The sequence below is a fragment of the Anguilla rostrata genome, chromosome 14 (assembly GCF_018555375.3).
Source record: "Anguilla rostrata isolate EN2019 chromosome 14, ASM1855537v3, whole genome shotgun sequence".
Taxonomy (NCBI): Eukaryota; Metazoa; Chordata; class Actinopteri; order Anguilliformes; family Anguillidae; genus Anguilla; species Anguilla rostrata.
Genome location: NC_057946.1, coordinates 18,397,254 through 18,410,184, shown reverse-complemented (window position 1 = coordinate 18,410,184; position 12,931 = coordinate 18,397,254). Strand labels below are relative to the sequence as shown.

The 12,931-nt window shown below is 44.6% G+C and overlaps 1 protein-coding gene across 5 annotated transcripts in view; it reads left to right on the top strand.

Moving 5' to 3' along the window:
- strbp (spermatid perinuclear RNA binding protein) overlaps window positions 1–11,752 on the top strand; it is a 74,168-nt gene extending 62,416 nt beyond the window's left edge. For 4 of the 5 annotated variants that reach the window (XM_064309627.1, XM_064309629.1, XM_064309626.1 and 1 more), the window contains 2 exons: window positions 406–453; window positions 5,402–11,752. In XM_064309627.1, the coding sequence (XP_064165697.1) occupies window positions 406–453; window positions 5,402–5,496 (143 nt within the window). In that variant the 3' untranslated portion in view covers window positions 5,497–11,752. Of the gene's footprint in view, window positions 1–405; window positions 454–2,582; window positions 3,068–5,401 lie in introns of those variants that run through there. The other variant, XM_064309630.1, reaches the window with a different exon arrangement.
- Window positions 11,753–12,931: the final 1,179 nt, after the last annotated feature.

Sequence of the window (12,931 nt, the reverse complement as noted above, 5' to 3'; positions counted from 1 at the left end):
GTGTGTGTGTGTGTATGTGTGTGTATGTGTGTGTACACGTGTGTGTACACGTGTGTGTGTGTGTGTGTGTGTGTGTGCGTGTGTGTGTGTGTGTGTGTGTGCGTGTGTGTGTGTGTGTGTGTACATACACGGGTACGTAGGGCTTGAGTGTATCTACTGTACAGGTGTCTGACAGTGTAAAGATGGTGTCTGACAGTGTAAAGATGGTGTCTGACAGTGTAAAGATGGTGTCTGACAGTGTAAAGATGGTGTCTGACAGTGTAAAGATGGTGTCTGACAGTGTAAAGATGCGTAGTGAGTGTGTGTGCTGGAGCCTAGGCCGTGTGTTTGAGTGTGGCAGAGGCAGTGGCTCTGTCTGTGACTGCACTTTGGCGGTAACGCGCCTCTCTGAACGTGTGCTCACAGGGTACGGGACCCCGTACGGGTACAGCGCTGCTGCAGCTCCAGCCTACGGTACGTACCCCCCCCCCTCCCCCTTCTCAAAGCGTAGCGTCCCAAATTACTCCCACAATCCCCCGACAGGTGTAAGAGGTGGTAGCGGAAACGACAGTCCTTTCGAAACCCCCGAGAAGTCCAAATTTAGAATCTGGTATTTGCGAGAAAAGAAAAAAAAAGAAAAAGACCAGGCTAAAAAACGCAAACGATCATAACCTTTTGGTTCTTACTGTGGTTGGAGCAAGCCTCGCTGTGCTTTCGCCTGAGTGTCCAACTGCTGCTCGTCAGTCTGCCTGCTCCCTCCATCTTGACTCTGGAATCAGCTCCTGGGTGTAGTCCTGCTGTGTACAGCCAGTATAAATACCCCATTCAAAGCAGCCCTGCTACCCAGCGTCGCCGGGGGCGGGGCCTCCAATGCCATCCCCACACAGAGGGCGGAGCTCACAGGCTGACCCCCGCACCGCGTCACCTAAACGCTCACCCCGTTATCTGAACGCACACGCCCTCGCACAGCCTCACAGCAGGATAACGCGCTCAGTCACATAGTGTTCAATCACATAGCGTTCAGTCACATAGTGTTCAGTCACATACCGCAGTGCCAAACGTCTTGTCTCCAGCACTGTAAGCCACACGCGAGGACAGACGGGCGATGCAGAGACACGCACAGCAGAACACGCACCCTCACCCGCACCCTCACCCTCACCCACAGAGAGCACTCAGACCCGACAGTAGAACGCTTGTGTTCTGAATGGCATTGGAAATCCTTTCTTCCTGCTTCTCCCGGATGCTTTGAATGAGCCTTATGTACAGGCGGTGACCGTGGCCCTCAGCTGGGGGGGGGGGGGGGGGCGTCTCATGCTCGCAGAACCGAGCGTGAGATTTGGGCTGCGGAAGCCCCTCCCACCCCCCGCCTTGGTCCCGCCCTGTCACATAAAGACCGTTCCTTTAGTGCCCCATGCGTCGCTCAGCGATGAAGGAAGTCTGGTATTTGGCTGTAAGATAACGTGTCTTATTGCTTCTGGAAGCTGTTGCATGTCAGTAATCCCACTACAGTCATCTGATGCTGTGAAGTTTTTGCCTCCTGTTGCTGCTTTGTGATTTCTTTCACGGGAGAGAGGAGAGATACGCGAGCCCACCGAAGAACAGCCGCAGTCCCGACTGCAAACCAGACCATGCACACAAACACCCAGGCCACAAGAACATAGACCCAGCCCAGCACACCATAAACCAGCCAACAGCAGCCAGGCCTCAGCCCTAAGCCCTAAGCCCTAAGCCCTACACCCGCCCCACCACTGCCAGTGCCTGTGCCTCAGACACAGCTACCATAGCACTGTGGAGTTTCACTGTAAAAGTGATGCTAATGTCACTTAGAGTAATAAGAATGCCTAAAATGACTTTTCAGTGTTTTCCTTCCAAAAGCGTTTCTCTTACATGACTCCCACCTTTCAGTCTTTATGTCAGAAGAATATATCTTCTAGAAAAAAAATTTTTTTTTCAAAATAGCAAGTGCCTTGTTAGAAAACACTTGATAAAGATTATTATTCTGAGACTAAATGTGTTTTAAAATATTATTTCATAGTTTCAAGAATACAGAGTATTGCTCCATTTTTGTTGAGTGGGTTTTGTAGTGAATTCTCTGTCTTTTGGAGTAGAAACATTTTTTGAAAGGTGTATAGAAAGTAATATTTCATGTATTGATCAGTATCTTCAAGTTGTAATGGTAAGGTGGAAAACTAATTCAGTATTCAATTGCATGTCTTACTAATCTGAGTTTGATTCATTTGAGGGTAATGGCAGGTGATGGACACAAATTGAAACAGATGGAAAGAAAAACAGATCAATAGACAAGTGTTTCTGTTTCACTTTTAAGTAGTGGTGGCTCACAAGTCTATTTACTGAGTCTGCTCTTTCTAGAACTCTACCTCACTACAACTCTAGATCTTCTGTCCATCCACCTTGCTCTCCCCTGTCTTTTCCCTCTTCCACCCCTTTTCTCTGCCCCTCTCCTTCAGTCTCTGGTCTCTGTATAACTAGTGATTTGGCTGGTAAGATGATGTAGATGATATCTAGTAGAGCGTTGGGGTTTTTGACCTGACTGCTGGGCCACTGAACTTATGTGGAGTCCTCTTTTCGTTTCTCCTCTCTAGGTTTACCCAAGAGAATGCTTCTGTTCCCTGTCATGAAAGTGCCCACCTACCCCATCCCCCCCTACTCCTTTTTCTAGAGCTGAGGCCCACCAAACACGCACTCATCCAACTTAATAAACTGTACAGAATTTTAGAAGGGAAAAAACTATTTTTTTCTCCAAATGCAACATGGGGGAATAAGGACTTAAGTGGCGAATTACTTGTAAAGTGCATTTTTTTTGCTTTCTTACTACTTTAATCTTTTACTGATAAAAAATGCTGGTTTAAGTTCTTTGAAACTTGAAGGATTTTTACTGTGAAATGTTACCTCATTCTTTGAATATAAATTATACCAGCCTTTTTTGTTGTTGCTGTTTTTCTGTAGGTGAGATTTACAGGCCATTTACAGGATTTGACAGACAGATACTCTGTAAAGGGTTTAAGAGCTATGCGAAGGATGTATAGATAATTACACTGGTGACAACAAATAAAAATCTCTTACAACAGCTGAGCATTGCCTGGTGTGCTGACTACCTCCCAAGCTTCTTTGTTAGACTACAGAGACCTTAGCTGTGAGCATCCTGCTGGTGATGTTGTGGCTTTTATGCAGTATAATTGCGTGGTGAGCATCGCAGTGAACAGGCAGTTGGATGGTGTGTAGCTGGAGTAGAGTGTAGTGGTGCCGTTGGTGGCGTTCCTCATCTTTAGCATTATTTACTACCTGCCTTTGGGCTCCTTCCGTTAGCTTCTGCAGAGACGTGTTTTTGTTTGTGTTTTACAGTACCTGCTAACGAGACTGTAGCTCGGGCTTGTTATCCGCTCGCTTAGTTGTCGGACAGAAAAGGTGTGTATAAAGCTTACTGCAGAAGATACCGCTGACACAAAGATTTGTGTTACAAACACCACTGGGATGTCAAAATCATAACCAGGGCTGAATCCTAGTTTAAATCGCATCAGCAGTTTTACATTACTCTAATAATAAGTACTGTAGACGGCAAAGATTTGGAATGGTGATTTCCCAGGCCAGACTACTGGCTCTCAGACTGATCATCATGGCACACTAGGTTCTTGTGGCCTGTAGTCATACGTCAGTCAAATGTGGCTGGTTGGTTGGCTGGTTCCCTCAACGTTACCCCACAGTGGCCCGAAATGCACCTACACTGGAGAATAAACACATACACACTGGAGAATAAACACATACACACTGGAGAATAAACACATACACACTGGAGAATAAACACATACACACTGGAGAATAAACACATACACACTGGAGAATAAACACATACACACTGGAGAATAAACACATACACACTGGAGAATAAACACATACACACTGGAGAATAAACACATACACACTGGAGAATAAACACATACGCACTGGAGAGTAAACACACTTACACACTGGAGAATAAACACTTACACACTGGAGAATAAACACACTTACACACTGGAGAATAAACACATACACACTGGAGAATAAACACTTACACTGGAGAATAAACACACTTACACACTTGAGAATAAACACACACTGGAGAATAAACACACACTGGAGAATAAACACACTTACACACTGGAGAATAAACACCAGAGAATCGAAATACACCTACACACTGCGAAAAAACACACATCAGTGTTGTGCCCAACAATTGAAACTCCTACAAATACAAAGATCACAATACCCCAACACGCTGAAAACTGTAAACAACTGTGTGCACTGTAGAATAGTAAAACCCCAATGCACCGTGGAATGCACTCCTAAACACCACTGAATACAAACACCGCAGAATTGACACTTCTGTGAACTGAACAATACAGTCACTCCAGTACACCAACAAACAGGAGCACTCCTATACCCTGGAGGATTCAATCACTCTGATGCACAGATGGATAGAATCACTCCTACGCACTGGAGAATCGAAAGCAGCAACAAGGGACCCATGGAGACTTGCTACCTAATCGTCCCAGTTTTTTTATTTCTGTTTTGTGAGTGTCAGTGTGAGCTGTGAGCCTGTCCTCTGCCATGGGCCAGCACAAGTACCTCAGCATTTCCCCCCGCTGCCCCCACCCCCCCCCCCATCCTCTAACACAAGCCAGCTTTCCTCTCTGCGCATCCCATTTAGCACACTTATAACAGGATTAGCCGAAACCTAGCAGGACGACATCGGATCAGTGGCAGTCTGACGAAACGCAGTCAGAGTGGCTGGTTCAGGAGGGTTCGGGGTCTGGGCTGCGTTTAGCGGTGAGGAGGAGCTGGTGCTGGCCCGTGGCTGGGACAGGGCCATCGCTGACGGGAGAGGGCTGGGTGGCTTTTTCTGCACAGCCACTGCTGTAGTTCCGGCTCTGCTGGTCTGGCACAGCTCTGTGGTCTATTCAGGGGTTAGGGGGGAGGACTGGACTGGGATCTTACACAGGATGCAGTGTGCCTGGCACCAAAACCACAGACATGCCCTCTCCCGTCCCGATGGCAGTCATTGTACTATATTCTCTCCAAAATCACTTTTCATTTATTTGTCTGTTCAGAGTTACTAACCACATTGTCTGAACTCCAAAGTTGCTGCATATTTTATTACATTTCTCTGCTTTCTCTCAAATGAATGAGCTCCAAGTTTTTTTTTTTTTTTTCCTTTTTGTTTTTTTTTGTTTGGGTTGATTTTGTCAGAAGTGGTAACCGTGCAACTTCAGTTGTTGATGTCTTTATTAACCTGAGACGCCCCAGTGCAATGAAAACCCCACGTACAGCCGAAAGAGCAGAGACATCTAAGCTGGAGTGTGAACGGCGCCTCCTGCAGGTCCGGACATTAATCGCAGTCTCTCTGCTCTTCTCCTCACTGTAGGTGGTCTTTTCATTGACAATCCCTTTTACCAGCCGCGGACCATCGCACCTTTTATTATTCACTTGGGTCCTCAAGATCTCTTCTCTGACTTCTAGAACCATCAGGTTGTGTGGCTCTAAATGCTCGTACTGCTCCCGGCCTGACCGGGCTGTCTCCACTGCACAGAACAGTCGAACCCGACTCACTTTGCCACATAACGTATACCCCTTCAAAGGAAAAAAAAAAAAAAAAAAAAAGCAATACTTTATTTGACTTCAGCTGGAACAAAAAGGCTGAACTTGGTCTTTATTATATAGCAATACACCTGATCTTTTAGCTTAAAGCTTACTTGAAACAATATGAATGTTTGAGTCTTACCCAACACAGCACTGCAATATTTCATTTCAATTGTATATTCACTCTGTGTGTGTGTATGTGTGGTTATACTATAAATATATACATATATATTTATGGTATATGTTACTATAAATGCATATGTATAGAAATATATTATGTACGTATGTATATATATATAATTGGTATAAATTATTTTAGAATTGCAAAGTGAAATGTAAGCATAATCCTATAGCTTTCTTCCAATTTTATATACAGTAAGCAATTTAAATATTAAATATTCTGTGTACGTGTGATATGAAACACTTTTCTGAATCTACTGGTAGTGACGGTCACAGTAGTGTAGTGGCGCTTCCTTTTCTTTGCCTTGAGCAGCGTGTCGAGGTGCCTCGCCACCCCTGCGCCTCTGGCCCTGTGCCGGGCGTGTCGGGTGGGCAGAGGCCACCCTCCGACCCGAAGCCCTTTAACGTCACTTTCTGTTCGACACCACACACTTCCTGTTTAACTTCCTCTCAGAAAGCACACCCCCCCGGTGCACCCTAGCACCTATTTACACACAAAAAAACAAACCCTATCGCTTGGTTCGAAGAACAGGTTTACTGGGCAGCTAGTGTACTGAATCACCTCGGACCTCGGTCCTTCCTGTCCTCTGGGTGTGTGACGAAAAGCACAGTGTCTCCGCTTTGAAGCTGGCACCTTGACCGCTCCGCCCCCCACCTCTGCAGCCCCGCCCCCACAACTGCAGCTCCGCCCCCTCCCCCCGAGTCCACTGTGCGTACCTCTCATGTCTTCACTGCTCCATTTCCCAGCATGCCGCCAGAATATCTATATACACGGCCTTGCGAACTCTGAACAGAGACAAACAGTCTTGTTTCACTGGAAGGGCAAATCACAGGGGAACGCCACCAAAATTTGAGCATTTGATACGCTCTGATCAGTGTGTCTTCTGAAGGAGTGTCCCATCTTTCGCAAATAGTAAGTCTGCATGGGAACATGACTTGGTGCTAAATTAGCTCCCAAAACTTCTGCCTTTGCCAGTCTAAAATAGACTGGCCTCAATCTACCCTAAGCTAGATCGCACGTGTGCGGCGCTGCCAAGCTCCTGTTACAGTGTTCTGCTCCTTTCCAATGTAGAGTACATTTTTGGCTTTCTCGAGGTGTTCTAGTCATCGCATGTCAAGTGTGTCCATGCGCATTTCCATCCGACTTGGCACGGCATCTTCTTCCATTGGCTTGTGTTCCCGCCCCTCTGCTTACATCATGGGATCTTAGCTCATTGTTTAGACGTTGAATGCAGCTGCGGTATGCGGTACTGCGGATCGACTCGCACACGTAACAGTCTGGCAACATGGCCGCCTGTCTTGATTTTGAAAGCATCCGTTCCCTCTGCTGCCTGGTTGCGGTCACTCCTTATTTCCATTCTGTTTTCCATTCTGTTTCTCTCCTCTCTTGGCCTGTCCTGCTTTAATATGCTTGACTTGTTGGTTATATTAAATAAGAAAAGATACTTTAAGGTGGTCCAGTTTGCTTTGAAAATAAAGAGCATAAATTTTAAATAACATGCAGCATGTTAGGAAAAAAAGCACCACTTCCGAAAAAGTTAAATATAGATATTTTACCCCTTTAATTAATAAAATGTCATGAACAATGTAACATTAACTCCCAAGACTTGCCTCTGGAAGGTGTTTAGTTCAATAAGCCATTTATCAAAATCCTAGTGTTGGGTGACTCTTGAAATATAACTGCATGCATACATTTTAGATTGCACAGGGACATGTGCGTCTGCTCTGTGCCACTTTAAAAAACACCTCAATACAAACACTACACACCAAACCGCAGAACATGACCTGAGGCTGGTTTAGCCTTCCTGCTGAGGTCATATGACCAACCGATGTTGGTTTAATAAACCATTTTCCCAAAATATGTGTACTATCCAATAAAGAACGTGCACGTAATTGAATAATATGCATGCAGACTGCCAAAAAAACCAATAAAACAAGCATGGGTAGAAGAGCCTTGTAGAGCGCTATTCTGTTCATCAGAATGACCTCATGAACGTGTGTTCATTTGGAGTTCCCTCACATGTCCATTTGGGATTTGAAAAATGTTTTAAAAAGACAAGCTGGTTTTGGGATCCAAGTCCTATATTATAGGGAGTTGATCCACAGTGAATAAGGAAACACTCTTTGATAGAATGATTAAGTGAATGCCAGAGGACTTGGCTCTGTTCTTGATTGGCTGATGAGCAAACTGGACCAGTTTATTGATGGACATTTATACATTCGCCACAAGACAACATTGGACATCGTTTTTACACATACACGCACTAAATTTATTTGATTTTGTTCACCTTTAAGTCACCAAAAATGTTTTAACTGAAACATTTGTCTTTTTCAAATATAATATATAAAGTATATATAATTATATGAAGTCATTGGACAGCTTCTTAAAGTATTCCCCCATGAATTTACTAATTTACTACTTGACAAGCAGAAAATTTACATATCACTTGAAATGTGCATTAATTAGGATTTTATAACTAATTGGAGCTGGAGGTCACTTTTATAGGGTGGGGGGATATATTTCATACATGCAAGCAAATATTTTCCCTGGGGCTTTTCCCTCTAATCCTCCCTTGGGTGCCTTCTAAAGATGCAATAAAATACAAGTGATAGAGTTATTATCCATTCATTTTACACAAACCTGTCCTGACTCTTAGCCTGCATTTGTCAGCCTTTCAAATTTAACAGGGTATTTTCACCAAAGTAAAGGCCATTACCTTAAAGAAATGTAGGCCTAATTAAATTATTTTATTCCAGAAGCCAGCTCTGTCTGTCTCTTAGATACTTACCTCTGGAAATGAGTCCTATTTGAAGTAAAATTTTAACTGGAATTCTAAGCAGAAATAGTAATCCAGTAATTTTACATTTTAAGCTGTAATTTTTTGGCCTTAAAACAACATTGAGACATTACAGACCTCACACACTGACTCAAGCACTTCATTATGTAGAGGATTGCCAGTCATTTTTAATGTTTTTGTGTTCTGAATGTTTTTCATTTTCATTCATGGAAAAATTACCAAAAAAAGAACCTCAGATTATAAGCCTTGCAAGGTGAATGATTGACACTCGTTAAGAAAGAATCATAGGTAAGTTTGACAGTGGTAAGTCTTCATTTTTTTCTACCAATTTTTGTGATGGAAGTAACCTCAGAAAGTCATGCATTCCTCCTTATACTTTAAGTAGCCCAATCCTGTAAGTTTCCACCATTAATACCTGTGCTTTTTGTATTTTTAGATATAGACCTAATTATACACACTATTGTTATATAAAAGCCTCCTACCCACACTGAAAGTGTTAGCGCTGAATGCATGAATACTTCATGACAGACTGACAGCTGTCAAGCCACAGAGGAAACTCACTTCCTCACTGGAAATGAGAAAAAAGGGATGTGATCTTTGCATTACTTCCACTGTAATATAACAATGCAACGCCAGTTATTAAATCTTAGTCACTGAATGTATCTTCCAAGTCTTCCATTTATCCTAGAGGTTTTAAACCATGGCCACTTCTCACTGCTCATAGCCTGTTCGTGGGTGAAGGTTCGCTTCGTTCTGAAGCGGATTTACGTCAGTGTCAGGAATAATGATTCCCTCAGCGTGAACGATGTCCCCACATTCCAAAGTCAGTGTGCACTCGGACACTGAGCCTGTTCAACCAAAGCTGTTTGTTGTGGTGGGGAGAAAAAAAGGCTTTAGAACTTTGCAAGGGTGGTCAGTGTCCAAAATGACCTGTTTCTACTGGGTTCTTCCCTTCATGGAAAGCCACAGAGTGCTCAGTACAGTGATAAAGATGGTGACCTCACCTAGTCTGCATTGGGTGATGCAGAAGACTTGGACTGGGCTTGATACAGCCAGCGGCTGCCTGAACAGTGCACGCTGCTATTAAAACTGCACTTGTTTGCACAGTCGCCTGTGGAGATGGTGCCAGATGCTATAGACCATACATAATATGTGGAGATTGAGGAATAAGACTTTGTCTGCTTTAAAGAACGGTAATTTTTGAGGACAGATTGTAATTTATCTCAAATAAGGGGGACACAAGCCATGCTGATTTTTTTCTTGTTGTGCGGCTTGGTAGACGAGGACTAAAATCGGCAATGTTGGATAAGGCCTTTGCTTGAAACCTAAAAATAACACAAAATCCACAACCCTGCCACAAAAGCTGCTGTTAATTTCTCATTGTGTCCGCTGACATAAATGACATGCTTGTGCACTGAAACAGAGCCTTTGGAAGCATCCATTGTGGCTCTTAGTCAGAAACCCTCTCCTAGTGAACCCCCTTGCATCTCCCGCCAGACAGCTCAAACTGATAGAAGTCTTCCAGGACTTGAGACACAAGCACAAAAGCCACATTAGCAATACTTTACTCAGGGCCACTGAGCACACCGGTCTCTCAAGATCAGTGTGCAACAAACCTATACCCTCTTACACACATTGTATGAATATGTGTATGGGAACAGTTGGAGGCAGCCATATGTAGAGGGGCTATATATTATTATTTATGGTTTCATTTATTGGTGTATTTATTGGAGACAGTCTTGTTTTTGTGCTAGCCTAGTTTTCATCAGCAGTCTCTGAGCAGTTGGCAGCTTCAGGTAAGAGTTTTAGACTACATTTCCGAGAATCCATCCCCCCAACATCCTCAGAATGGAACTGGTACCCTTCAATCTGCAGTGACATGGAAATTTGCCAGGGCCTATTTTTCTCTTGGCACTGCGGCAATTTACGTCCCATGCCCCACTGCCCCCCCCCCGCCCCCTCAAAATCTGAAACCTCCAAATTGGTCAGAAAGACGAATAAGCAAATGTTCCCACGTCTCTGAGGAAATGACCTACGTAACCTTTCCTGTCTGGGTTTGCCATTTCAGTGATCAGTACATCACACACCGCTAGAAAACCAAGATGGAAGAGTGCATACATAGTTATTCAACTTTTTTTTTCTTCTCATTCACTATCCAGAGGTGCAAATAAATGCCACACACCCGTTACTTATAATAGTTTCAAAAACCTTTTTCCCCCCATCCCACCGGCTGGGAAAGTGCCACGCTGCATCACAAAAATATACCAGTGAGGGGATTGTCGAGTGTGCGAGGGACTGGGCACAAGAGAGCCGGAAATTCAGTTTGTGCACTCGGAGCACAAGTGCTGAAATAGAAGGGGCTCCGGTTTCGTCCGGACCGAGGCTCGTACGGTTAACTGCTGAACGCCGCGTTTTCCTCATGTTTGCGCCGTAAGCAACATGTGAACTGGAGCACGGCGAGCGGGGGACGGCGTCAGGTATGTCAAGCGGATAGACAGGAAGTAGGACGCGTGCTGGAGAAGCTGAGATTGGGGCCCCCGGTCCACAGTGCACACACTGGTTTAGAATGTACACTGTCCTAGTAGAATGTATAACCGCTAGAAGAGCTACTCGCATTTTTATAGACACACACACACACGCTGTACACACATATCTTTTGAACTAATTTTGTGACTCTGTTGGGCATTTTATGCCCTTTGTTTACATTTTTTTTTGTTCATAATATTTTAACTTAAATGAAGTAGTCTTGCGAGGGACTCCTCTGTCGTGCTGTAAATATTATTCCTTGCAGTTTCAGACTGTAGGCGAAAGCAGCCAGAGATCTGCGGTACTTGTCTCGCACTTTTACTCGTTACATAAAATGATACCAAGGAAAGTTATTTGAGATTTTAGTTTGAAATATTAAAAGAATACATCCAATGTAAAATGGTGGTTGTGCACAACTTCTGTGAGCGAGCTGTGCTTTAGTAGAAGCTGATTGAAATCACTGCAGTAGATGTTTGCTAGTTCTGTGTTATGAAATTAATAAGTAGCAAAAATCACCATGGTGATTTGTTTGTCACTGTATCTGCCATAATTTATGCTTGAAAATAAAGTGCTGAATCTCTTATGTGTCAAACTTTTCTTAAAGTGAGGAAATAAATGCATAATCTTACTTATTCTTTGCCTTTTGGTGTTTCTGTCATCTCTTTCCCACACTGCATATTTGGAGAGCTGTAGGTGATTTATTTGTATGGGGATCAGGGGCTCTGTTTTCATGCCATGTGAAATTCTCACGAGGTGATTGGGTATACACACCTGCCAATCACAGGATTGCCGCGTGGTCTGTTGGTTGTCCCAGGGAAAATGACAGCTCAGCGGTTTGACACCATTTATAAATAAACGATCAATCAGACCTGCCACTGATCAAGGTTAAATGAATTACTGAGCATTTTCAGAAATAAGGGAAGCTGCTGGGTGCATCTGTAGTCCTGGTGATAATGCACATCTGCCGAGGTCCAAAGTGGACCCTGCTGTGCCTGAGGAGATGGGTGCATAAGAGGCCACACTGTATTAAAGCAGGGCGGCATTGTGGCGCAGAGGGTAGCACCGTCGTCTCACAGAAAAAAGGTCCTGGGTTCAAATCCGGCCTGGGCCCTTTTGTGTGGAGTTTGGATTTTCTCCCCCTGTCCACATGGGCCCCCCTTGGGTACCCCAGCCTCCCCCCACAGCCCAAAGACATGCAGGTAAGCGAATTGGAGAGGGAGGCTGCTGGGTGCACTTGTAGGCCTGGTGATAATGCATATCTGCCACGGTCCAAAGTGGACCCTGCTGTACTTGATGCATGATGCCTGAGGAAATGGTTGGATAAAAGGCCACGTGCTGTATAAAAGCAGCGCGGCTTGGTGGTGCGGTGGGTAGCACTGTCGTCTCACAGCGAGAAGGTCCTGGGTTCAAATCCACCCTGGGCCTCCCTGTGTTTTAGCCTGCATTCCCCCCCCCCCAACCCAAAGACACACAGGCAAGCAAACTGGAGACGCTGGGATAGGCTCCTGCAACCCTGCAGACATAGATAATGGATGGATGCACAAAGGCAGGTTGGTTTCCCACAAAAAGTGAAATTTCTGAAAAATGTCAATTCATATCAGTAATGCTGTATTAAAAACAGCCAAGGTTCTGCTTTTTTGGGATGGGATGGGAGGGGATGGGAGGGGAGGGGAGGGGAGGGGAGGGGGATTGGTGTTGGGACAGTTAGATCAGCAGAGCTTCCCCAATAGAGGCACAGTATGACTTTGCTATACGTGCTCATTTGAGCGTGTACAGAACTTGCACGGGGGACTTGCATTCCTTAACCGGCA